Below are 26,950 nucleotides of genomic sequence, written 5' to 3'. Positions count from 1 at the left end.
TTTAGATTGACTAGTGTTACATAGAACACTGCTTGTTTTAGAAGGACTAGTGTTATATAGAACACTGCTTGTTTTAGAACTTGTTTTACATAGAACACTGCTTGTTTTAGAAGGACTAGTGTTATATAGAACACTGCTTGTTTTAGAACTTGTTTTACATAGAACACTGCTTGTTTTAGAAGGACTTGTTTTACATAGAACACTGCTTGTTTTAGAACTTGTGCTACATAGAACACTGCTTGTTTTAGGACTAGTGTTACATAGAACACTGCTTGCTTTAGAAGGACTAGTGTTACATAGAACACTGCTTGTTTTAGAAGGACTAGTGTTACATAGAACACTGCTTGTTTTAGAAGGACTAGTGTTACATAGAACACTGCTTGTTTTAGATTGACTAGTGTTACATAGAACACTGCTTGTTTTAGAAGGACTAGTGTTACATAGAACACTGCTTGTTTTAGAAGGACTAGTGTTACATAGAACACTGCTTGCTTTAGAAGGACTAGTGTTACATAGAACACTGCTTGTTTTAGAAGGACTTGTGTTACATAGAACACTGCTTGTTTTAGATTGACTAGTGTTACATAGAACACTGCTTGTTTTAGAAGGACTAGTGTTATATAGAACACTGCTTGTTTTAGAACTTGTTTTACATAGAACACTGCTTGTTTTAGAAGGACTAGTGTTATATAGAACACTGCTTGTTTTAGAACTTGTTTTACATAGAACACTGCTTGTTTTAGAAGGACTTGTTTTACATAGAACACTGCTTGTTTTAGAACTTGTGCTACATAGAACACTGCTTGTTTTAGGACTAGTGTTACATAGAACACTGCTTGCTTTAGAAGGACTAGTGTTACATAGAACACTGCTTGTTTTAGAAGGACTAGTGTTACATAGAACACTGCTTGTTTTAGAACTTGTGCTACATAGAACACTGCTTGTTTTAGGACTAGTGTTACATAGAACACTGCTTGTTTTAGAAGGACTAGTGTTACATAGAACACTGCTTGTTTTAGGACTAATGTTACATAGAACACTGCTTGCTTTAGACGGACTAGTGTTATATAGAACACTGCTTGTTTTAGGACTAATGTTACATAGAACACTGCTTGCTTTAGAAGGACTAGTGTTACATAGAACACTGCTTGTTTTAGACGGACTAATGTTAAATAGAACACTGCTTGTTTTAGACGGACTAGTGTTATATAGAACACTGCTTGTTTTAGACGGACTAATGTTACATAGAACACTGCTTGTTTTAGAAGGACTAGTGTTACACAGAACACTGCTTGTCATAGAACTAGTGTTACATAGAACACTGCTGTTTTAGAAGGACTAGTGTTACATAGAACACTGCTTGCTTTAAGACTAGTGTTACATAGAACACTGCTTGTTATGGGACTAGTGTTACATAGAACACTGCTCGCTTTAGAGGGACTAGTGTTACATAGAACACTGCTTGTTGTAGGACTAATGTTATATAGAACACTGCTTGCTTCAGAACTTGTTTTACATAGAACACTGCTTGTTTTAGAAGGACTTGTGTTACATAGAACACTGCTTGCTTTAGAACTTGTGCTACATAGAACACTGCTTGTTTTAGGACTAGTGTTACATAGAACACTGCTTGTTTTAGAAGGACTAGTGTTACATAGAACACGGCTTGTTTTAGAAGGTCTAATGCTACATAGAACACTGCTTGTTTTAGAAGGACTAATGTTACATAGAACACTGCTTGTTTTAGAACTAGTGTTACATAGAACACTGCTTGTTTTAGAAGGTCTAATGTTACATAGAACACTGCTTGTTATAGGACTAGTGTTATATAGAACACTGCTTGTTATGGGACTAGTGTTACATAGAACACTGCTTGCTTTAGAAGGACTAATGTTACATAGAACACTGCTTGCTTTAAGACTAGTGTTACATAGAACACTGCTTGCTTTAAGACTAGTGTTACATAGAACACTGCTTGCTTTAGGACTAGTGTTACATAGAACACTGCTTGCTTTAGAAGGACTAGTGTTACATAGAACACTGCTTGCTTTAAGACTAGTGTTACATAGAACACTGCTTGCTTTAAGACTAGTGTTACATAGAACACTGCTTGCTTTAGAAGGACTAGTGTTACATAGAACACTGCTTGCTTTAGAAGGACTAGTGTTATATAGAACACTGCTTGTTATAGGACTAGTGTTACATAGAACACTGCTTGCTTTAGAAGGACTAATGTTACATAGAACACTGCTTGCTTTAGAAGGACTAGTGTTACATAGAACACTGATTGCTTTAGAAAGACTAGTGTTACATAGAACACTGCTTGTTATAGGACTAATGTTACATAGAACACTGCTTGCTTTAGAACTTGTTTTACATAGAACACTGCTTGTTTTAGAAGGACTAGTGTTACATAGAACACTGCTTGTTTTAGATTGACTAGTGTTACATAGAACACTGCTTGTTTTAGAAGGACTAGTGTTACATAGAACACTGCTTGTTATAGAAGGACTTGTGTTACATAGAACACTGCTTGTTTTAGAAGGACTAGTGTTACATAGAACACTGCTTGTTATAGAAGGACTAATGTTACATAGAACACTGCTTGTTTTAGAAGCACTAGTGTTACATAGAACACTGCTTGTTTTAGGACTAATGTTACATAGAACACTGCTTGTTTTAGGACTAATGTTACATAGAACACTGCTTGTTTTAGAAGGACTAGTGTTACATAGAACACTGCTTGTTATAGAAGGACTAATGTTACATAGAACACTGCTTGTTTTAGAAGGACTAGTGTTACATAGAACACTGCTTGTTTTAGAAGGACTAGTGTTACATAGAACACTGCTTGCTTTAGGACTAATGTTACATAGAACACTGCTTGTTTTAGGACTAGTGTTACATAGAACACTGCTTGTTTTAGGACTAGTGTTACAGAGAACACTGCTTGTTTTAGGACTAATGTTACATAGAACACTGCTTGTTTTAGGACTAATGTTACATAGAACACTGCTTGTTTTAGGACTAGTGTTACAGAGAACACTGCTTGTTTTAGGAGGACTAATGTTACATAGAACACTGCTTGTTTTAGAAGGACTAACGTTACATAGAACACTGCTTGTTTTAGGACTAGTGTTACATAGAACACTGCTTGTTATAGGACTAGTGTTACATAGAACACTGCTTGTTATAGGACTAGTGTTACATAGAACACTGCTTGTTTTAGAAGGACTAGTGTTACATAGAACACTGCTTGTTATAGGACTAGTGTTACATAGAACACTGCTTGTTATAGGACTAGTGTTACATAGAACACTGCTTGTTTTAGAAGGACTAGTGTTACATAGAACACTACTTGCTTTAGAATGACTAGTGTTACATAGAACACTGCTTGCTTTAGAAGGACTAGTGTTACATAGAACACTACTTGCTTTAGAAGGACTAATGTTACATAGAACACTACTTGTTTTAGAAGGACTAATGTTACATAGAACACTGCTTGCTTTAGAAGGACTAATGTTACATAGAACACTACTTGCTTTAGAATGACTTGCTTATTTTTGGTTCAAAATGATTGTTTCATGGAGATGCCTTTCTATTCTAATGAAATGATGTATTCTCCCTGTCTTTGATTCCATTACCACCATTTTTTCTTTCTCTCCCCCCCCCTGCTCCTTCTATCTTTTTGTTTTGTGTTTTCCCCTCCATCGGGTCCCTCTATCAGGGGCTCTCACCTGTTTTACCTCCATTACCAAAGAGACCCACACTTGAAAAAGCCAACGGTGCCACTGCCATGTTCAACGCCGCCAACATGTTCCAGTACCAACAGGCCCTGGCCAACATGCAGTTTCAGCAGCAGTTTATCCCATCAGGTAGGCCTTGACTTCTCACCTTTCACCTCTCAACTCGCCGCGACCCCTGAAGTCAAGTCTGATACGGCTGACCTCCATTCACAAACCCAAATCCTTACCCATAAAACCTTTGGTTTCAGGCTCCTTACCCATAAAACCTTTGGTTTCAGGCACCTTACCCATAAATGCCAAGAGAGTGCAAAGCTGTCATCAAGACAAAGGGTGGCTACTTTGAAGAATCTAAAATCTAAAATATATTTGGATTTGTTTAGCACTTTTTTGGTTTCTACATGTTTCCATATGTTTTTTTCATAGCTGTGATGTTTTTACTATTATTCTACAATGTTAAAATAGTACACATTTTTTTTTTAAACTTTGAATGAGTAGGTGTGTCCAAACTTTTGACTGGTTCTGATTGGACTTTCATGTTGCAGTATCCCTGCTGAAACACTAACACTAAACACTAAAACAAACACACATATACACCAGAACGCTGGCACCACCCTGGTCCGACCCACATACACCGGAACACTGGCACCACCCTGGTCCAACCCACATACACCAGAACACTGGCACCACCCTGGGCCAACCAATATAAACCAGAACACTGACACCACCCTGGCCCGACCCACATACACCAGAACACTGACACCACCCTGGTCTGAACCACATACACCAGAACATTTTGCCTAGTTAAATAAAGGTTAAATATATATTTTTTGTTTTAAAGATGCAAGTTAAATGTCTTTCTTCACTGTATGGTAGTTGATGTGTCACCTGTGTGATGCGTTTTAATGTACTGTATACTCTGTAACCATAACAACACTCCCTACCTCTGTGGACACTGTCTTGTAATGGGTTGTGTTGATTTCTTCTCTCCATCTCCTTTTCCAATCCACTTCCTGTTGCAATGCATGATGGGCAGGCTCGATATTGTGCATGACACCTGCAACAAGTGTTGGTAGGTGCCAGCTTTCCTTCCTGATTACCTCTCTGCCTTTTCAGTCCCTCACATTCCATCTCATGCCATCAGGGCGGCCATTTTTCACTCTGAGACCAAGGGGGCCTCTCAGAAGTCCAAAGTAGCTTCATATCCTCGTCTCCTTCCCTTCATAAAGAGATAAATGATAAATAGATAGATAGATAGATAGATAGATAGATAGATAGATAGATAGATAGATAGATAGATAGATAGATAGATAGATAGATAGATAGATAGATAGATAGATAGATAGATAGATAGATAGATAGATAGATAGATAGATAGATAGATAGATAGATAGATAGATAGATAGATAGAGAGATAGATAGAGAGATAGATAGAGAGATAGATAGAGAGATAGATAGATAGATAGATAGATAGATAGATAGATAGATAGATAGATAAATAGATTTTATTTACACATACAAATACTTACTTTACAAGCCCTTATTAACAAACAATGCTGTTTTAAGAAAATAGAGATTCGAAAATATTTACTAAATAAACTTAAGCAATTAAGTAAAACAATAAAATAACAATTTTGAGGCTATATACAGGGGGTACCAGTACTGAGTCAATGTGCAGGGGTACAGGTTAGTCGAGTTAATTTGTACATGTAGGTAGGAGTAAAGTGACTATGCATAGATACATAACAGCAAGTAGCAGCAGTGTAAAATCAAATGGGGGGGAATAGACTAGAGTGACTGGAGTCTTCAACAATATTTGGGGCCTTCCTCTGACACCGCCTAATATATTGGTCCTGGATTGCAGGAAGCTGGTCCGTATGCATTACCCTCTGTAGCGTGTTTGGACCATGATAGTTTGTTGGTGATGTGAACATCAAGGAACTTGAATCTCTCGACCCGCTCCACTACAGACCCGTCGATGTTAATGGGGGCCTGTTCGACCCGCCTTTTCCTGTAATCCACGGTTATCTCCTTTGTCTTGCTCACGTTGAGGGAGAGGTTGTTGTCCTGGCACCACACTGCCAGGTCTCTGACCATCTCCCTATAGGTTGGTGATGGTGTTAGAGTCATGCATGGCCACACAGTCGTAGGTGAACAAGGAGTACAGGAGGGGACGAAGCACGTACCCCTGAGGGGCCCCTGTGTTTATGATCAGCATGGCAGATGTGTTGTTGACTACCCTTACCATTGCAGTGCAGCTTTCATAAGATAATAAAACCATGAAAAACGAAACACGTTAATACAAATATTGTTATATTATCTTCCCTGTCTTGTGTCCGCAATGAAGACAATACAGTATGAAGGAAGCAATACAGTATGAAGGATTTAGTTGTCACTTGGCCAGGTGTTGCCTGATGATGGAAAAGAGACAGGGACGTTGTTTTGGTGAGATGTGGCACAAAGTCTTGAAGCACTCTTTCAACTATTGTCAATAAATATACAGCAGGGATTCTTGACCGTCGAGACAATCCTTGTCTGTCGGGGAGAAAAATATTTTCATAGTTAGAAACTGTATTTTGTTGCATTTATTTGTGTTTAAAAATGTTAATTCAGAGCAATTTTTAACCAGGAAATGATTTGTAATTGAATTACATCTAATTAACATCTAGATTTACAGCTTGGAGAGAAAAAATACAGAGCATTTCATTTTGTATTTCATACCCTGACAGAGTGGGACTGGACTGGATTGGGACAGACTGTGGGTTGCAGACAGGGTTAGTTGTAGTATTATTATATTATTGGTGATGATGGTGGTGCTGGTGGTTCAGTTATAAGATGTGTATTGTTATCGAAATATGAATGACGTATGAAACATTTTGAAGTACATGTGTTTTTTTTACTGTAGGCTAGTTGTTACAGTAACAGTTTACTTGACCCCCAGCATCAAAACATGTTATGACACGGTCATAACCATGTCCTAATATGTCATAACAGCTGACATAACTTTTCATAACCTGTTATTTTATGGTCATAACCTGTTATAGTATGGTCATAACCTGTTGTGACATATATTGTGTTATTTTATGGCTAGTTTTGACACCTTACATATGTGTGTAAAAACACACAAAACCTACCACACAAGGCCAAACATTCCATTACACCGTAGCCTTCATGTCAACAGTATGTTTATGTTATATAACATTTTCTGAAATGGACCATATTCAATTATCATTGTAATTGTTCACACGTTGATGTCAGACATGCACCTACCCCAATGCTCTGTTGCTGATGACTGGGATGAATGCAGGAGCAGATTTCAGGAGCAGGACAAGACACCCTCTTTGTGACTGATGACTGTTATAAGGGCATATACGTGAAAGGACTATCTGGCTGATATGATTATGATGTCATAATGCTTCTTGACAGTGTCATGAAGTGTATTTTCTTAGTCCAAGTAAAGTGACACAGGATGGTCATAATGCTTCTTGACAGTGTCATGAAGTGTATTTTCTTAGTCCAAGTAAAGTGACACAGGATGGTCATAATGCTTCATGACAGTGTCAAAGTGTATTTTCTTAGTCCAAGTAAAGTGACACAGGATGGTCATAATGCTTCATGACAGTGTCAAAGTGTATTTTCTTAGTCCAAGTAAAGTGACACAGGATGGTCATAATGCTTCATGACAGTGTCAAAGTGTATTTTCTTAGTCCAAGTAAAGTGACACAGGATGGTCATAATGCTTCATGACAGTGTCAAAGTGTATTTTCTTAGTCCAAGTAAAGTGACACAGGATGGTCATAATGCTTCATGACAGTGTCAAAGTGTATTTTCTTAGTCCAAGTAAAGTGACACAGGATGGTCATAATGCTTCATGACAGTGTCAAAGTGTATTTTCTTAGTCCAAGTAAAGTGACACAGGATGGTCATAATGCTTCATGACAGTGTCAAAGTGTATTTTCTTAGTCCAAGTAAAGTGACACAGGATGGTCATAATGCTTCATGACAGTGTCAAAGTGTATTTTCTTAGTCCAAGTAAAGTGACACAGGATGGTCATAATGCTTCATGACAGTGTCAAAGTGTATTTTCTTAGTCCAAGTAAAGTGACACAGGATGGTCATAATGCTTCATGACAGTGTCAAAGTGTATTTTCTTAGTCCAAGTAAAGTGACACAGGATGGTCATAATGCTTCATGACAGTGTCAAAGTGTATTTTCTTAGTCCAAGTAAAGTGACACAGGATGGTCATAATGCTTCATGACAGTGTCAAAGTGTATTTTCTTAGTCCAAGTAAAGTGACACAGGATGGTCATAATGCTTCATGACAGTGTCAAAGTGTATTTTCTACATATTATTGCATCTAAAAAAATAACTGTACAGCATTCATTACAACAACAAAGGATTTCATGAAACAAACTTTCAAAGGAATGGAAACTTTTTGTCAGGGAAAAGAATCATTTGAATAAATTACTCTTATGTCGCTGTCATAACCAACCATAAAATAATTCAATATATGTCACAACAGGTATAAATATATGGAACATGACGGTGTTATGACCCTATTATGACAGGTTATGTCATGTTATGTCAGCTGTTATGACATATTATGACATGGTTATGACAAGTGTCAAGTAATGTGTTACCGTTGTTTCACCTGTTTCCCTGTGTGTCACCCCTATTGAATGTCGCCGCCCTCGCTATGCATGATGCCACGTTGCTGATGTTTGTCTGTCATATGATGTGCCACATACAGTGCCTTCAGAATGTATTCATACCCCATGTTGTGTTGGATTTCCCCCAAACATAACGCTTTGTATTCAGGACAAAAAGTTATTTTCCTAGCCACATTTGTTGCAGTATTTAAGTGCCTTGTTGCAAACGGGATGCAAGTTTTGGAATAGTCTTATTCTGTACAGGATTCCTTCTTTTCACTCTGTCATTTAGGTTAGTATTGTGGAGTAACTACAATGTTGTTGATCCATCCTGAGTTTCCTCTTATCACAATCATTCAACTCCGTAACTGTTTTAAAGTCACCATTGGCCTCATGGTGAAATCTCTGAGCAATTTCCTTCCTCTCCGGCAACTGAGTTAGGAAGGACACTAAAGTCTAACTAATAACTTAACCATTCTCAAAGCGATATTCTGCATCTGCTTTTTTTATTTGTATACATCTACCAATCGGTGCGCTACTTTGCGAGGAATTGAAAAACCTCCCTGGTCATTGTGGTTGAATCTGTACATGAAGTTCACTGCTCAACTGAGGGACCTTACAGATAATTGTGTGTGTGGGGTACAGAGACGGAGTAGCTATTAAAAAATGATGTTAACCACTATTATTGAACACAGAATGAATCCATGCAACTTATTATGCTCCCGAGTGGTGCAGCAGTCTAAGGCACTGCATCTCAGTGCAAGAGGCGTCACTACAGTACCTGATTTGAATCCCGGCTGTATCACATCCGGCTGTGATTGGGAGTCCCATGGGCAGCGCACAATTAGCCCAGCATCGTCGGAGTTTGGCCGGAGTAGGCCATCATTGTAAATCAGAATTTGTTTAACTGACTTGCCTAGATAAATAGAGGTTAAATTCAAATTAAAAATGTATTTGTTAAGCACATTTTAATTCCTGAATGTATTTAGGATTTGCCATAACAAAGGGGTTGAATACTTATTGACTCAAGACACTTGAGCGTTGAATTTTTTGATTCATTTCTAAAAATAACTAAAAGCAAAATTCCACTTTTACATTATAGGGTATAGGGTGTGTAGATCAGTGACACAAATTCTCAATTGAATTCATTTTAAATTCAGGCTGTAACACAACAAAATGTGGAACAAGTGAAGGGGTATGAAAACTTTCTGAAGGCACTGTAGCTTGTGGCTGTAATAACCCACTCTGATCTACTCATTGTCCTGACCCTCATCCCAAACCTTAGTTACCCTGTCAGCTAACACCTTATCTAAAGGTCAGCTTAGAATATTGTATCAATGGCACTAGATCCTATTTATAGATAGTAAGAAATACACAAACAAATGATTTTCTAATGGACAACATCAACACAATAGGTTTATAAGTGGTTAGAGGAAGAGCTGTAAATAAATGCTTACCCAGTAACCTTTATAATAGAACAACACCTTGGGCCTGCTCCAGTTCATTTGTCTGTGTGATCTGTCTCTCCCTAAAGTACCCATGATGCACGGTGCTACGCCCGCCACTGTGTCTGCAGCCAACTCCTCTGCCACAAGTGTTCCCTTTGCAACCGCAACAGCCAATCAGGTTTGCCCCTCTTCTGCTTCCTCTCTCTGTCCACTTCTTGTGATGGAAGTACGTCACTTCCGGGTGATGTTTTGAGAGTACTGTGCTATAGGCTGTATCCTCCATCTTGGTTGTACTTATGACCACTCTATTGGATTGCAATGAATTGTCAACATAAGAGGAGGATGGTTGCCATGGTAACCGATTACTAACTTTTAAACACACTTAGAACATTCAGGAAAATGACGACGTCGTTTCCGCCTCTGTTGTTTTATTTGTAACGCATATTGTTTTGCGTTCGTTTAAAATAGGATTGATAGTGAATTTGACACCGTCTGTAAGTGATGCAAGAAAAATGAAAACAGCTCATTGAGAGTTGTGTTGTAAAAAGCGACATTTACAGTAAGGGTTGTTTTCTGTCTTCTCTCGTGTTCTTCCCCAGATTCCAATAATATCTACAGATCATCTTACGAGTCACAAGTATGTGACTCAGATGTAGAAGTCTCTACCAGAACAGTAAGACTCATTTTCATACCAATGTAGGTTCTTAACTTGACCCCTTTCTCACAGCAGAAAAATAGAACATTTTTATTATTGTGTGGATTATAATTAATGACATTTTTTTTGTAAGGGGGTTGATACATTTTTGGGAAATTGCAAATTTTAGAAGCCTTTTTTAAAACCTTGAACATACTACACGTTTGCATTTTCTACTGTGCAGGTGATCACATTTAGATCCTACATCTGCATGTCATTATGTCTATGCAATCTCTTTTGATTGGTTCTTCTATTCTTCTCTAATTGGTTATTTTATTTTCTATTCTGTCCTATTGTTTTCTCCTGCAGATGAAACTGGAGTGTGATGGTGTTCCATCCGTCCCAGACAACAGTTCACCCATCATGCTTGTAACCACAGAAATAGAATCTTTAGAATAGATTCTATGTCTATGCCTGTAACATCCAGAACACCAGGAGACTCCAACCACCTGTAAACTGTAGTGGTTCTGACATGCATGCTACTCAAAGAGATCTAGTTTGTCATAAGGTGGTGAACATGTGTATTCTACACACACCATACGGACAACAGCACCTCCTACACAGAGAGGAACTATGTCATCTACAGAACATTACAGCCAGCCTTTATGTCTGTGGAGGCGTCATCCATTAAAACACCGGACACACTTTGAATGTCAACATGAGGAGATAGTCACGCCCACTAGTTTGGTATGTCAGCAGACCAAGACTCTCTTTTATGTTATTTTCAGTTTGTTTTTCTTTAATTTATATTATTTTTTCATGGTTTACACAAAACACCTTGTATTTTAAGCAAGAAGGGGAAATGACGAGGAATTGTAACTAATTGCCATATTAGACTGAAAGAATTGTGCATGGCTTGTTTGTAGATGATTTGGTTCTTTACAAGACCAACTTGGTTGAAATGGGTTAGTGGGCTTGGTGCCATAAGGACAGCTGAATGTTGTGGGTTTAGTATACCTTTGTGTTTTAAAACCCATCCCAGCTTTAGTAGATATGTTGCAAGCTCCACTTAAAGTGCCACAGTCTATGTATGTATATCCCAAAAACATTGAGTGTTATGGGGTCATTATAGCCGTGTTACAGTGTTACCCTGGGGAACGCCTTCCAAGTCTCTAATGTCTCTAGTGTCCTTGTTCCGTGAACGTTTGTCTACAGTTTGACGTCATTAACAGATGAACCATTCATGGTCTTTGCCTCTTGGGTACGCAGTTACCCACCGTAGTTTGTTTGGGTTACCTCTGGTCTTCTGTTGGTTTTCTTTTCATTTGCCTTGACCTTAGATTCCACGGTGTGAGTCAGACAGAGAAGGGGTATTGGTTCTGTTAGGACACAGTCCTCTCTGGGTATAAAGTATAATGACTAGTTGGTTCTGTTATGACCTGGTCCTCTCTGTCTATGGGTATAAAGTATATAGACTCTAGTTGGTTCTGTTAGGACCTGGTCCTCTCTGTCTCTGGGTATAAAGTCTATAGACTCTAGTTGGTTCTGTTAGGACCTGGTCCTCTCTGTCTCTGGGTATAAAGTCTATAGACTCTAGTTGGTTCTGTTAGGACCCAGTCCTCTTTGTATCTGAGTATAAAGTCTATAACCTTTACTTGGTTCTGTCAGGAGCCAGTCCTCTCTGTCTTTGGGTATAAAGTCTATAGACTCTAGTTGGTTCTGTTAGGACCTGGTCCTCTCTGTCTCTGGGTATAAAGTCTATAGACTCTAGTTGGTTCTGTTAGGACCTGGTCCTCTCTGTCTCTAGGTATAAAGTCTATAGACTCTAGTTGGTCCTGTTAGGACCCAGTACTCTCTGAGTATAAAGTCTATAGAGTCTAGTTGGTTCTGTTAGGACCCAGTCCTCTCTGGGTATAAAGTCTATAGACTCTAGTTGGTTCTGTTAGGACCTGGTCCTCTTTGTCTCTGAGTATAAAGTCTATAGACTCTAGTTGGCTCTGTTAGGACCTGGTCCTCTCTGGGTATAAAGTATATAGACTCTAGTTGGTTCTGTTAGGACCTGGTCCTCTCTGTCTCTGGGCATAACGTCTATAGACTCTAGTTGGTTATGTTAGGCCCTGGTCCTCTCTGTCTCTTGGTATAAAGTATATAGACTCTAGTTGGTGCTGTTAGGACCTGGTCCTCTCTGTCTCTGGGTATAACATCTATAGACTCTAGTTGGTTCTGTTAGGCCCTGGTCCTCTCTGGGTATAAAGTCTATAGACTCTAGTTGGTTCTTTTAGGACCTGGTCCTCTCTGAGTATAAAGTCTATAGACTCTAAGTTGGTTATGTTAGGACCTGGTCCTCTCTAGGTATAAAGTCTATAGACTCTAGTTGGTCCTGTTAGGACCCAGTACTCTCTGAGTATAAAGTCTATAGACTCTAGTTGGTTCTGTTAGGACCTGGTCCTCTCTGGGTATGAAGTCTATAGACTCTAGTTGGTTCTGTTAGGACCTGGTCCTCTCTGTCTCTGGGTATAAAGTCTATAGACTCTAGTTGGTTCTGTTAGGCCCCAGTCCTCTTTGTCTCTGAGTATAAAGTCTATAGACTCTAGTTGGTTCTGTTAGGACCTGGTCCTCTCTGTCTCTGGGTATAAAGTCTATAGACTCTAGTTGGTTCTGTTAGGACCCAGTCCTCTCTGGGTATAAAGGCTATAGACTCTAGTTGGTTCTGTTAGGACCCTGTCCTCTCTGTCTCTGGATATGAAGTCTATAGACTCTATTTGGTTCTGTTAGGACCTGGTCCTCTCTGTCTCTGGGTATAAAGGCTATAGACTCTTGTTGGTTCTGTTAGGACCCAGTCCTCTCTGGGTATAAAGGCTATAGACTCTAGTTGGTTCTGTTAGGACCCAGTCTGTCTATAGACTCTAGGTTAGGACCTGGTCCTCTCTGTCTCTGGTATAAAGTCTATAGACTCTAGTTGGTTCTGTTAGGACCTGGTCCTCTCTGTCTCTGGGTATAAAGTCTATAGACTCTAGTTGGTTCTGTTAGGACCTGGTCCTCTCTATAAAGTATAAGTCTATAGACTCTTGTTGGTTCTGTTAGGACCTGGTCCTCTCTGTCTCTGGGCATAACGTCTATAGACTCTAGTTGGTTATGTTAGGCCCTGGTCCTCTCTGTCTCTTGGTATAAAGTATATAGACTCTAGTTGGTGCTGTTAGGACCTGGTCCTCTCTGTCTCTGGGTATAACGTCTATAGACTCTAGTTGGTTCTGTTAGGCCCCAGTCCTCTCTAAGTATAATGTCTATAGACTCTTGTTGGTTCTGTTAGGCCCTGGTCCTCTCTGGGTATAAAGTCTATAGACTCTAGTTGGTTCTTTTAGGACCTGGTCCTCTCTGAGTATAAAGTCTATAGACTCTAGTTGGTTCTGTTAGGACCTGGTCCTCTCTGGTATAAAGTCTATAGACTCTAGTTGGTTATGTTAGGACCTATAAAGTCTATAGACTCTAGTTGGTTCTGTTAGGACCTGGTCCTCTCTGTCTCTGGGTATAAAGTCTATAGACTCTAGACCTGGTCTAGTTGGGTTCTGTTAGTCCTCTCTGTCTCTGGGTATAAAGTCAATAGACCTGGTCCTCTCTGTCTCTGGGTATAAAGTCTATAGACTCTAGTTGGTTCTGTTAGGCCCCAGTCCTCTTTGTCTCTGAGTATAAAGTCTATAGACTCTAGTTGGTTCTGTTAGGACCTGGTCCTCTCTGTCTCTGGGTATAAAGTCTATAGACTCTAGTTGGTTCTGTTAGGACCCAGTCCTCTCTGTCTCTGGGTATAAAGTCTATAGACTCTAGTTGGTTCTGTTAGGACCTGGTCCTCTCTGTCTCTGGGTATAAAGTCTATAGACTCTAGTTGGTTCTGTTAGGACCTGGTCCTCTCTGTCTCTGGGTATAAAGTCTATAAACTCTCGTTGGTTCTGTTAGGACCCAGTCCTCTCTGTCTCTGGGTATAAAGGCTATAGACTCTAGTTGGTTCTGTTAGGACCCAGTCCTCTCTGGGTATAAAGGCTATAGACTCTAGTTGGTTCTGTTAGGACCCTGTCCTCTCTGTCTCTGGGTATGAAGTCTATAGACTCTATTTGGTTCTGTTAGGACCTGGTCCTCTCTGTCTCTGGGTATAAAGGCTATAGACTCTAGTTGGTTCTGTTAGGACCCAGTCCTCTCTGGGTATAAAGGCTATAGACTCTAGTTGGTTCTGTTAGGACCCAGTCCTCTCTGGGTATAAAGGCTATAGACTCTAGTTGGTTCTGTTAGGACCCAGTCCTCTCTGTCTCTGAGTATAAAGTTTATAGACTGTAAAGGCTTAATGCATGGGGCTTTGGCCCTGGACCCAATATTATTCCAAAAGTCTCACGTGTGACGAAGTAGGAGTGGAGACTGTTAAAAAGGAAGGATAGAATGAAGAACTACTGAAAGTTGCGTGATAAACCAAACCGCTGAGTGGAGTGAGGAGCACTTTCCAAGAGTTACAGGGTGGCTTATGGTTGAGTTGTTCGAACATGGTGTGGTTTTCATTTCATTATAATTCATTTAATGATTTTTTAAAAATGGTATGTTTTATTAAGTGCAGTTTGTATGGTCTATGATTTGTGAGAGAACTTGTGAAAACGCATTATGTGTATTTTAATGTGTGATAGTATGGATGCTTTGGGATAGATACAGTCAAATGTTTTTTTGGTATTTTTCTTCTGTGTTCTGTGTTGACATATGTGGGTGCACTAGTGGAGCTCTGTTCAGCAAATGTGTGGGGCCAAAATCACAGATGAAGTTGTGTATGGACAAGAGGGGGGTGAGTGTAAATTTGTGTATGGAAGCGTGGGGGAGTGTAGATTGTTTTTGGGTTAACCCTCATGCTTCTGCATGCATTGTATGAAAAGACATTGTATGGAAGAGCTTGACCTGATTGTATTACTCATCCAAAGCCTTAGAAAACACCACGAGGTCGGCACAATGCAACAAGCCATTTCAAATCGTCCTCTTGCCTAACCCTTGCTGTTTTGTCGCCACACAAAGCTTTCGTGGTATAAATATGATTGTTGTCTTTCACTCTAAACATGTATTTCTTGTTGAGGTTGTTTTTTTCAAGAAGATGAATGTCTTATTTCATTTTGTTTAATGCACGGATTACATTTTTGATATTTAGTTAAAGGAGTTTTGTCTTACTAGATTTTACCAGTAACTTTTGTAGGATTCTGAATAAGGTCATATGTGTTTTGTGTTCTTCATACCATATTTTTGTTTTCTGAAATTTTCTGTAATGTTGAATTTAATATTTACTGTAGTGTTATGATTGTAAACTGAATTATTTTTATTTTCTGTGAACTCTAAGAATTATTTTAATTTCTTGTCTGTTTGAGTTTCTTGAACAAAGATCTTTTGTGTGGGTATCTGACTTTGAGGAAATACTAGGAGAGTGAGGCTTGTTGTGACAACGCTCACTGACAGTGGAGTATTATTTGAATGATCGTCTGGTTTGTAACTAGTCACTCTTATAAGGAAAAAAATATTATTAAAAAAATCTCATTATTAGATTGGTGTGTTTAAAAAAAAAAACATTTTCTACTGTATTCTCTTCAAATAGTAACTATTGTTTGAATATTTGTAATCTCCCTGGATGTCAGGCCATATTGAAAATACAGCTGCATATTTGATCACTCTTAGGGGGCGTTGCAGTTGAGGTCAGGGGTCGGGGGCAGGTCGAGCATGGAGTATGCACACTGATCTCTTTACTTAGCCACAAACAAACAAGGGGAAACCTACAGGGCTGTGGAAAAGTATTTTCCCCCATTCTGATTCTCTCTATTTTTGCATATATTTGATACTGAATGTTATCAGATCTTCAACCAAAACCTAAATATTAGATAAAGAGAACCAACATTTACAAATAACAACAAAAATGGATACTTATTTTATTTCATTAACAAAGTTCTGCAACACCCCAATCCCCTGTGTGAAAAAAGGAATTGCCCCGTCACGCTCAATTACTGGTTGTGCCACCTTTAGCTGCAATGACTGCAACCAAACACTTCCTGTAGTTGTTGACCAGTCCCTCACGTTGCTGTGGAGGTATTTTCACTCTTACATGCATGAATGACCATTTTAACTCAACAACATTTGTGGGTTTTCAAGCATTAACTGTCGTTTCAAGTCCGGCAGCAACATCTCAACAGGGATTAGGTCTGGACTTTGACTAGGCCAAATTTGTTGCTTTTTTTTTAACCATTTTCATGTAAACAATTGTGCGTTTTGGATCATTGTCTTGCTGCATGACCCCGCTAGCTTCATGGTCAGCTTACAGACGGATGGCCTGACATTCGCCTGAAGAAATGTCTGACACGGAGCAGAATTAATGGTTCCTTCCATTAATAACGTTTCATGCTCAAAACTGTGCACTCTCCTCAAACAATATCATGGTATTCTTTCACTGTAATAGCTACTGTAAATTGGACAGTGCAGTTAGATGAACAATAATTTAAGCCTTCTGCCAATATCAGATATGTCTATGTCCTGGGAAATTGTCTTGCTAGTTATAACCTCATGCTAATCGCATTAGCCTACGTTAGCTCAACCGTCCCGTGGAAGGGACACCGATCCCAAAGAAGTTTTAAGGCAAGTTGTCCAGGTCCTGAGGCAGCAAAGCATCCCCAAACCATCACACTACCACCACCATGCTTGACCATTGGTATAAGGTTCTTACTGTGGAATGCAGTGTTTGGTTTTAACAAGGCATAACGGAAAACGCTGGGTCCTGCAGCAAGACAATGATCCAAAACACACAATCAAGTCTACATGAAAATGGCTAAAAAGCAACACGTTTTGGAATGGCCTAGTCCAGACTTAATCGCAATTTAGATGTTGTGGCAGGACTTGAAACAACAGTTCCTGCTTGAAAACCCACAAATGTGGCTGAGTTAAAGCAGTTCTGCATAGGAGAGTGGGCCAAACTTCCTCCCCAGCGATGTGAGAAACTAATCAACAACTACAGGAAGTGTTTGGTTGGAGTCATTTTTATTTAATTAAAAAATATATGTTTATTTTATTTAACTAGGCATGTCAGTTAATAAGAAGAAGAAATTGTTATTTACAATGACAGCCTACTCCGGTTAAACCCGGACGATGCTGGGCCAATTGTGCACCGCCATATGGGACTCCCAATCAAGACTGGATGTGATACAGCCTGGTCATTGCAGCTAAAGGTGGAACAACCAATTATTGAGTGTAAGGGGGCAATTAATTTTTCACACAGAGGCATTGGGTGTTACATAACTTTGTTTATGAAATATATATGTAAATATTGTGATATTTGTTCACTCAGTTTCTCTTGATCTAATATTAGTTTTTTTGTTGAAGATCTGATAACATTCAGTAACAAAAATATGCAAGAGTGGAGAATGTTATTTTTTAAAAGAGGGAAAAACTTTTTCACAGCATTGTAGGTGAAGAAGGTTGACTTTCTTGCACTTCTGTACATAGTCAAAAAAGAGAGAATCATGTATAAAATCTAGATCTTATTTTGAATAAAAAATATCTATAACAATACATTTTGCTAGGATAATTTAAAAAAAAGAATGAAAGGCTTAATTAAACTGCTTGTATAAAGTGGCACAAGAGTTCTCACTCTGTAGCCCTTTCAGAAAAAGGCAATGTGTTGCTCTTCGTTTTTGCCAGCGGCTTTTAGTTTGTCAGGAAACCTTCAGATTAAGATGTTAACCTCTGGAGAAAAGGACTGGCTTTGTCCGGTTTTATGGCAACGTTCTTCCAGGCCCAACCAATCAAAACAAGTCCTGTTTTAGGCAGAAAGGAACGCATGTTAAAGGAACAAAACATATACCTTTGGAAAAGAACTACTTCACAACAGAGTAATATTGAATAAGTCAATATGTTACAGAGCATTTACAGTATACAGTATAATATCAATGTAATGGACTAAAATAAAATCAACAAAAAAACAAAACAGTGGTTTTCTAAAAAGACTAAGAATATACTCATTTCAAGAGTTATAACTCCTACAGGACATACAGTACATACAACAGAAACACAATAGCTGTCAGTATGTCTCTTTCTGTTTAGAAGCTATGCTTCTGGTTGATGAAATGGACAATAACGTACAAGCAGTTTGCCAGGTAATCTATAGGGAACCTATAAACAGTTTTCTGTGTTACTCATGGGCTTCAACGTTAGTCCAAACCTTGACGTGACTTTTCATCTGTCCCGAGCATATGCCTGATGTTATAATATGATGTAATCTGAGCTTTACGTTTTCTCAGCTTGTAGTGCTAAAACGATGTATTCTGTCTTCTGCTGCCGTTTGGTCTCTGCTTATTTTATTGTTCAGAGCCCCCTGAAAGTATTTGTGCCATGTGGCCAGATGTCCACCTCCTCTGCAAAGCACATGTTATGTAAGCACTGATCTAAAGCCACAATCTAAAGCCATAATATATTTTCCATATAAATGAATCAATGTTGAGCAGTATTCATAAGAGTGAAGGAGCATGATTGGTTGGCCAGGGGAATTTTTTGGTCTCCCGTTTATAAAGCTGGTCTTAACAAAGTTGAGTGATTGATGAAGATGCACTGTGCTAACTTGGAAATAATTATTTGACTGGCATTGGCTATCATGTGGGAATCCTTTCACCGGGCTTCAATGGCTATTCCGTGGGATTCCCCTCATAGGACTACAACGGCTGTCATGTGGGAATCCTTTCACCAGGTTTCTATAATGTTGGAATCCTGTCACTAGGGTTCTATCATGTGGGAATCCTTTCACCAGGGTTCTATAATGTTGGAATCCTGTCACTAGGGTTCTATCATGTGGGAATCCTTTCACCAGGGTTCTATAATGTTGGAATCCTGTCACTAGGGTTCTATCATGTGGGAATTCTTTCACCAGGGTTCTATAATGTTGGAATCCTGTCACCAGGTTTCTATAATGTTGGAATCCTGTCACCAGGTTTCTATAATGTTGGAATCCTGTCACTAGGGTTCTATCATGTGGCAATCCTGTCACTAGGGTTCTCTCATGTGGGAATCCTTTCACCAGGTTTCTATAATGTTGGAATCCTGTCACCAGGGTTCTCTCATGTGGGAATCCTTTCACCAGGCTTCTATCATGTGGCAATCCTGTCACCAGGGTTCTATCATGTGGGAATCCTTTCACCAGGCTTCTATCATGTGGGAATCCTTTCACCAGGGTTCTACCATGTGGGAATCATTTCACCAGGGTTCTATCATGTGGGAATCCTTTCACCATGCTTCAACGGCTGTCATGTGGGAATCCTGTCACCATGTTTCAACGGCTGTCATGTGGGAATCCTGTCACCAGGGTTCTATCATGTGGGAATCCTGTCACCAGGGTTCTATCATGTTGGAATCCTTTCAACAGGGTTCTATCGTGTGGGAATCCTGTCACCAGGGTTCTATCATGTGTGAATCCTGTCACCAGGGTTCTATCATGTGGGAATCCTGTCACCAGGGTTCTATCATGTGTGAATCCTGTCACCAGGGTTCTATCATGTGGAATCCTGTCACCGGGTTCTATCATGGGAATTCTATCATGGGAATCCTGTCACCAGGGTTCTATCATGTGTGAATCCTGGTTCACCAGGGAATTGTCACCAGGGTTCTATCATGTGTGAATCCTGTCACCAGGGTTCTATATCATGTGTGAATTCCATGTCCTGTCACCAGGGTTCTATATCATGTGTGAATCCTGTCATTCTATATCATGTGTGAATCCTGTCACCAGGGTTCTATATCATGTGGTCACCAGGGTTCTATATCATGTGTGAATCCTGTCACCAGGGTTCTATATCATGTGTGAATCCTGTCACCAGGGTTCTATATCATGTGTGAATCCTGTCACCAGGGTTCTATATCATGTGTGAATCCTGTCACCAGGGTTCTATCATGTGTGAATCCTGTCACCAGGGTTCTATCATCATGTGAATCCTGTCAATCCTGTCACCAGGGTTCTATATCATGTGTGAATCCTGTCACCAGGGTTCTATATCATGTGTGAATCCTGTCACCAGGGTTCTATCATGTGTGAATCCTGTCACCAGGGTTCTATATCATGTGTGAATCCTGTCACCAGGGTTCTATATCATGTGTGAATCCTGTCACCAGGGTTCTATATCATGTGTGAATCCTGTCACCAGGGTTCTATATCATGTGTGAATCCTGTCACCAGGGTTCTATATCATGTGTGAATCCTGTCACCAGGGTTCTATCATGTGTGAATCCTGTCACCAGGGTTCTATATCATGTGTGAATCCTGTCACCAGGGTTCTATATCATGTGTGAATCCTGTCACCAGGGTTCTATATCATGTGTGAATCCTGTCACCAGGGTTCTATCATGTGTGAATCCTGGGGTTCTATATCATGTGTGAATCATGTGTGAATCTGTCACCAGGGTTCTATATCATGTGTGAATCCTGTCACCAGGGTTCTATATCATGTGTGAATCCTGTCACCAGGGTTCTATCATGTGGGAATCCTGTCACCAGGGTTCTATCATGTGTGAATCCTGTCACCAGGGTTCTATATCATGTGTGAATCCTGTCACCAGGGTTCTATATCATGTGTGAATCCTGTCACCAGGGTTCTATATCATGTGTGAATCCTGTCACCAGGGTTCTATATCATGTGTGAATCCTGTCACCAGGGTTCTATATCATGTGTGAATCCTGTCACCAGGGTTCTATATCATGTGTGAATCCTGTCACCAGGGTTCTATATCATGTGTGAATCCTGTCACCAGGGTTCTATATCATGTGTGAATCCTGTCACCAATGTTCTGATGCTTTATATGATTCTTGCTGTTAAATATTTTAAAAAATATTTTAAAAATGAAAATACATCAAATCCAATAAAAGTGATTTTGCTCCACAAGTGTGATCTCCAATTTCTTCTATGGACCCAGTTTCTATCATGGTAATGACGGTATATTATATTTCTTCAAGCCAGAGAACAGCTCCATACAATTATCATACTGCAATAACCCTCATAGGTTTCAATTGTAGAATATGAGAAACTCATCTCCCTTTAAAAGGTGAAATGCGATAACTTGATAAAATTTGATTTCAAAAGTGACAAAGACCGGATGGAAAAGTGAATAATGACACTGGGTGGTGTGAAGAATGCATAAGGCTGTGTTGTCAAGGGCAATGGAGCAAAACTCTTTTCAATTTCATGCATTTTTCCCCTCTGACTATTTTAATTTGTTTTTCTATTTGAAGATAACAATCCTTTAAATAAAGATGTAATAACGGTCAAAAAGACTTCTTTGTAAATTACATCCATCATCTGTAGGAGTTTAAATATATTTATGTGATTTAGCACCAACATAATTTGATGTTTCATTAAAAATAAAACAGATGTGATACCGTAGCTGACTTTAATAACACAATAAAACAGAGGTGATAACTTAGCTGACTTTAGTAACAATATACAACATATGTGATACATTACCTTAATAACACAATAAAACAGAGGTGATAACTTAGCTGACTTTAGTAACACAATAAAACAGAGGTGATAACTTACTTTAATAACACAATAAAACAGAGGTGATAGCTTACTTTAATAACACAATAAAACAGAGGTGATAACTTACTTTAATAACACAATAAAACAGAGGTGATAACTTAGCTGACTTTAGTAACACAATAAAACAGGGGTGATAACTTACTTTAATAACACAATAAAACAGAGGTGATAACTTACTTTAATAACACAATAAAACAGAGGTGATAACTTACTTTAATAACACAATAAAACAGAGGTGATAACTTAGCTGACTTTAGTAACACAATAAAACAGGGGTGATAACTTACTTTAATAACACAATAAAACAGAGGTGATAACTTACTTTAATAACACAATAAAACAGAGGTGATAACTTACTTTAATAACACAATAAAACAGAGGTGATGGCTTACTTTAATAACACAATAAAACAGAGGTGATAACTTACTTTAATAACACAATAAAACAGAGGTGATAACTTACTTTAATAACACCATAAAACAGAGGTGATTACTTACTTTAATAACACAATAAAACAGAGGTGATGGCTTACTTTAATAACACAATAAAACAGAGGTGATAGCTTAGCTGACTTTAATAACACAATAAAACAGAGGTGATAACTTACTTTAATAACACAATAAAACAGAGGTGATAACTTACTTTAATAACACAATAAAACAGAGGTGATAACTTACTTTAATAACACAATACAACAGACTTCGAAGACGAAACTTGGTAAGCTTTGGGTTTGGCATAATGGACAGTTGGCACCGAACAATATGGCGCCGAGGCCACAACGCTTTTAGAGTTACGGCCATTTCTCTGGGATTTAAGGTCAAAAATGGAAATCAAATTTATCAACCCATGGAGGTCTGGATTTGGAGTCACCCTCAAAATTAAAGTGGAAAACCACACTACAGGCTGATCCAACTTTGATGTAATGTCCTTAAAACAAATCAAAATGAGGCACAGTAGTGTGTGTGGCCTCCATGTGCCTGTATGACCTTCCTACAACACCTGGGCATGCTCCTGATGAGGTGGCGGATGATCTCCTGAGGGATTTCCTCCTAGACCTGGACTAAAGCATCCTCCAACTCCTGGACAGTCTGTGGTGCAACACAATAAATGGATGGATGGAGGATGGAGCGAGACATGATGTCCCAGATGTGCTCAATTGGATTCAGGTCTGGGGAACGGGCGGGCCAGTCCATAGCATCAATGCCTTCCTCTTGCAGGAACTGCTGACACACTCCAGCCACATGAGGTCTTGTCTTGCATTAGGAGGAACCCAGGGCCAACCGCACAAGCATATGGTCTCACAAGGGGTCTGAGGATCTCATCTCAGTACCTAATGGCAGTCAGGCTACCTCTGGCGAGCACATGGAGGGCCCCCCAAAGAAATGCCACCCCACACCATGACTGACCCACCGCCAAACCGGTCATGCTGGAGGATGTTACAGGCAGCAGAACATTCTCCACGTCGTCTCCAGACTCTGTCACGTCTGTCACATGTGCTCAGTGTGAACCTGCTTTCATCTGTGAAGAGCACAGGGCGCCAGTGGCGAATTTGCCAATCTTGGTGTTCTCTGGCAAATGCCAAACGTCCTGCACGGTGTTGGGCTGTAAGCACAACCCCCACCTGTGGACGTCAGGCCCTCATACCACCCTCATGGAGTCTGTTTCTGACCGTTTGAGCAGACACATGCACATTTGTGGCCTGCTGGAGGTCATTTTGCAGGGCTCTGGCAGTGCTCCTCCTGCTCCTCCTTGCACAAAGGCGGAGGTAGCGGTCCTGCTGCTGGGTTGTTGCCCTGCTACGGCCTCCTCCACGTCTCCTGATGTACTGGCCTGTCTCCTGGTAGCACCTCCATGTTCTGGACACTACGCTGACAGACACAGCAAACCTTCTTGCCACAGCTCACATTGATGTGCCATCCTGGATGAGCTGCACTACCTGAGCCACTTGTGTGGGTTGTAGACTCCGTCTCATGCTACCAATAGAGTGAAAGCACCGCCAGCATTCAAAAGTGACCAAAACATCAGCCAGGAAGCGTAGGAACTAAGAAGTGGTCTGTGGTCACCACCTGCAGGAAAACTCATTTATTGAGGGTGTCTTGCTAATTGCCTATAATTTCCAGCTGTTGTCTATTCCATTTGCACAACAGCATGTGAAATTTATTGTCAATCAGTGTTGCTTCCTAAGTGGACAGTTTGATTTCACAGAAGTAGATTGACCTGGAGTTACATTGTGAGCAGTGCATTTGAGCAGTGTAATTTGACAGAAGTATGTTCATACAGTTCTTATACGTGTGTAATTGACAAAAAAATTGAAAGAGTTTTCAAAAAACGGTGCTAAGTTTTGGGGGGGGTAAAAATACATTTTTCAAAATTTTACTCTTGGGTCTTGACCTGTGTTAAATTTGCAATAAATACAATTTTACGGTGGATCGCGCTCGCCATCTGTTGGATCTTTGCAGTGTTACACTTGGCATTTGCCATATGGCATTTGCAATCAGTTTTGAATGAAATGACGTCCAATTGAGTGGTGTTGTACATCGTGTATATGTTTCGTACGGTGCCAATATGATCCCATTCATCAATTTCAGGGGGGTGTTCCCTTACTTTCATAATAAACAAAAACAATGTGATACCTTAGCTGACTTTAGTAGCAAAACAAACTGATGTGATACCTTAGATGACTTTAGTAGCAAAACAAACTGATGTGATACCTTAGCTGACTTTAGTAACAAAATAAGGTTCTTCACAGTATTGCCACAAGATGGAGACCTCACCTTTATCAACCCACCAGTAGCTGTTGAGCCAGAAATGTCCAGGGCCTATTTTCCTAAAGCATCAGAGTAGGAGTTCTGATCTAGGATCAGGGTCCCCCGTGTATTCTTTTCCATTATGATCTAAAATGAAAGACTGATCTTAGATCAGCACTTTTACTCTGAGACGCTTCATGAATATGGGCCCTGACCCACAATCTGTCTCACGTCCATTCAAACATCAGGCTTAATAAAAACTTCTCATTAGATGCTCTCCCAAATCACAGATTCAATCCCAAACAGATAATATATATACATTATCAGAAATCAGTATGTATTCACCACACCTGCACTTCATCTATCCTATAGCACCTGCCCATCTCTACTCAGACCATTATAAGTTAAACCGGTTCACGTCACAGATAGCTCCATCTGTCACCAGAGTGGAGGAAGAGAGATGATGGATGGACATTTCCACCAATCAGAGATTCAGCAAAGATTCTGAGTTGTCCCACCTCATGACCGCACATATACATGTTAAACAGGTTACTAACACACTGGTGTGATTGTTAATGGAAGTGTTGTTTTAAGAAGTACCCCCCAGTCTCCCTTCTCTCCACTGTCCCATCCTCTACAAGAAGTGAACCAACAGACTCTTTCTCACACTTAGTCTATAGCACTCTGTTAATAGCACTCTGTCCCATTTTTCTCTTTCTCTATGCCCGTTTACACATGGTTCTAACATATGTTGGTTGTCCTGATCTTGTTCACATTCTATTGTGCACACATTTGGTGTAGACCAGTGGTTCCCAAACTTTGTAGAGTCCCGTACCCCTTCAAACATTCAACCTCCAGCTGCATACCCCCTCTAGCACCAGGGTTAGCGTACTCTCAAATGTTGTTTTTTGCCATCATTGTACGCCTGCAACACAAGATAAATTTGAGTTTTGTCACAACCCCACTCGATGGAAGTGACAAAGAGCTCTTATAGGACCAGGGAACAAATAATAATATAATAATAATCAAACATTTTGCTCTTTATTTAGCCATTTACATAAAAAAATGGTGAATAACTCACCACAGGTTAAAGAGAAGGGTGTGTTTGAAAGGATGCACATTACTCTGCAATGTTGGGTTGTATTGGAGAGAGTCTCAGTCTTAAATCACTTTCCACACACAGTCTGAGCCTGTATTTAGTTTTCATGCTAGTGAGGGCCGAGAATCCAGTCTCACATTGGTACGTGGTTGCAAAGGGCATCAGTGTCTAACAGCGCAATTTGCCAAGGCTGGATACTCTGAGCGCAGCCCAATACAGAAATCTGGCAGTGGCTTCTGATTTAACTCTGTTTTCACAGAACGGCTTGTTGCAATTTCGACGAGGCTCTCTTGTTCAGATAGGTGAGTGGACTAGTCGGCTGGTGGACTAGTCGGCTGGCCCTCGCTACATATTCGTCGCCAGACCCACTGGCTCCAGGTCATCTACAAGTCCATGCTAGGTAAAGCTCCGCCTTATCTCAGTTCACTGGTCACGATGGCAACACCCATCCGTAGCACGCGCTCCAGCAGGTGTATCTCACTGATCATCCCTAAAGCCAACACCTCATTTGGCCGCCTTTCGTTCCAGTTCTCTGCTGCCTGTGACTGGAACGAATTGCAAAAATCGCTGAAGTTGGAGACTTTTATCTCCCTCACCAACTTCAAACATCTGCTGTCTGAGCAGTTAACCGAACGCTGCAGCTGTACATAGTCTATCGGTAAATAGCCCACCCATTTTTACCTACCTCATCCCCATACTGTTTTATTTATTTACTTTTCTGCTCTTTTGCACACCAATATCTCTACCTGTACATGACCATCTGATCATTTATCACTCCAGTGTTATTAATCTGCAAAATTGTAATTATTTGCCTACCTCCTCATGCCTTTTGCACACAATGTATATAGACTCCCCTTTTTTTTCTCTACTGTGTTATTGACTTGTTAATTGTTTACTCCATGTGTAACTCTGTGTTGTCTGTTCACACTGCTATGCTTTATCTTGGCCAGGTCGCAGTTGCAAATGAGAACTTGTTCTCAACTAGCCTACCTGGTTAAATAAAGGTGAAATAAATAATTAATAAAAAATGAAAGGGATAACAAATCCAGTTGA

The 26,950-nt window shown here is 39.8% G+C and overlaps 1 protein-coding gene across 1 annotated transcript in view; it reads left to right on the top strand.

The window, feature by feature from the left end:
* Positions 1 to 13,355, top strand: part of LOC112236337 (muscleblind-like protein 1) — a 173,759-nt gene extending 160,404 nt beyond the window's left edge. The window contains 5 exon segments of the mRNA XM_042296465.1: positions 3,728 to 3,875; positions 4,780 to 4,815; positions 9,928 to 10,019; positions 10,441 to 10,514; positions 10,845 to 13,355. Coding sequence (XP_042152399.1) covers positions 3,728 to 3,875; positions 4,780 to 4,815; positions 9,928 to 10,019; positions 10,441 to 10,497 — 333 coding nt within the window. The 3' untranslated portion in view covers positions 10,498 to 10,514; positions 10,845 to 13,355.
* Positions 13,356 to 26,950: the final 13,595 nt, after the last annotated feature.

This window comes from Oncorhynchus tshawytscha, linkage group LG13, assembly GCF_018296145.1.
Source record: "Oncorhynchus tshawytscha isolate Ot180627B linkage group LG13, Otsh_v2.0, whole genome shotgun sequence".
NCBI lineage: Eukaryota > Metazoa > Chordata > Actinopteri > Salmoniformes > Salmonidae > Oncorhynchus > Oncorhynchus tshawytscha.
The sequence above is the reverse complement of the archived record's forward strand: the minus strand, read 5'-3'. Positions and strand labels throughout refer to the sequence as shown.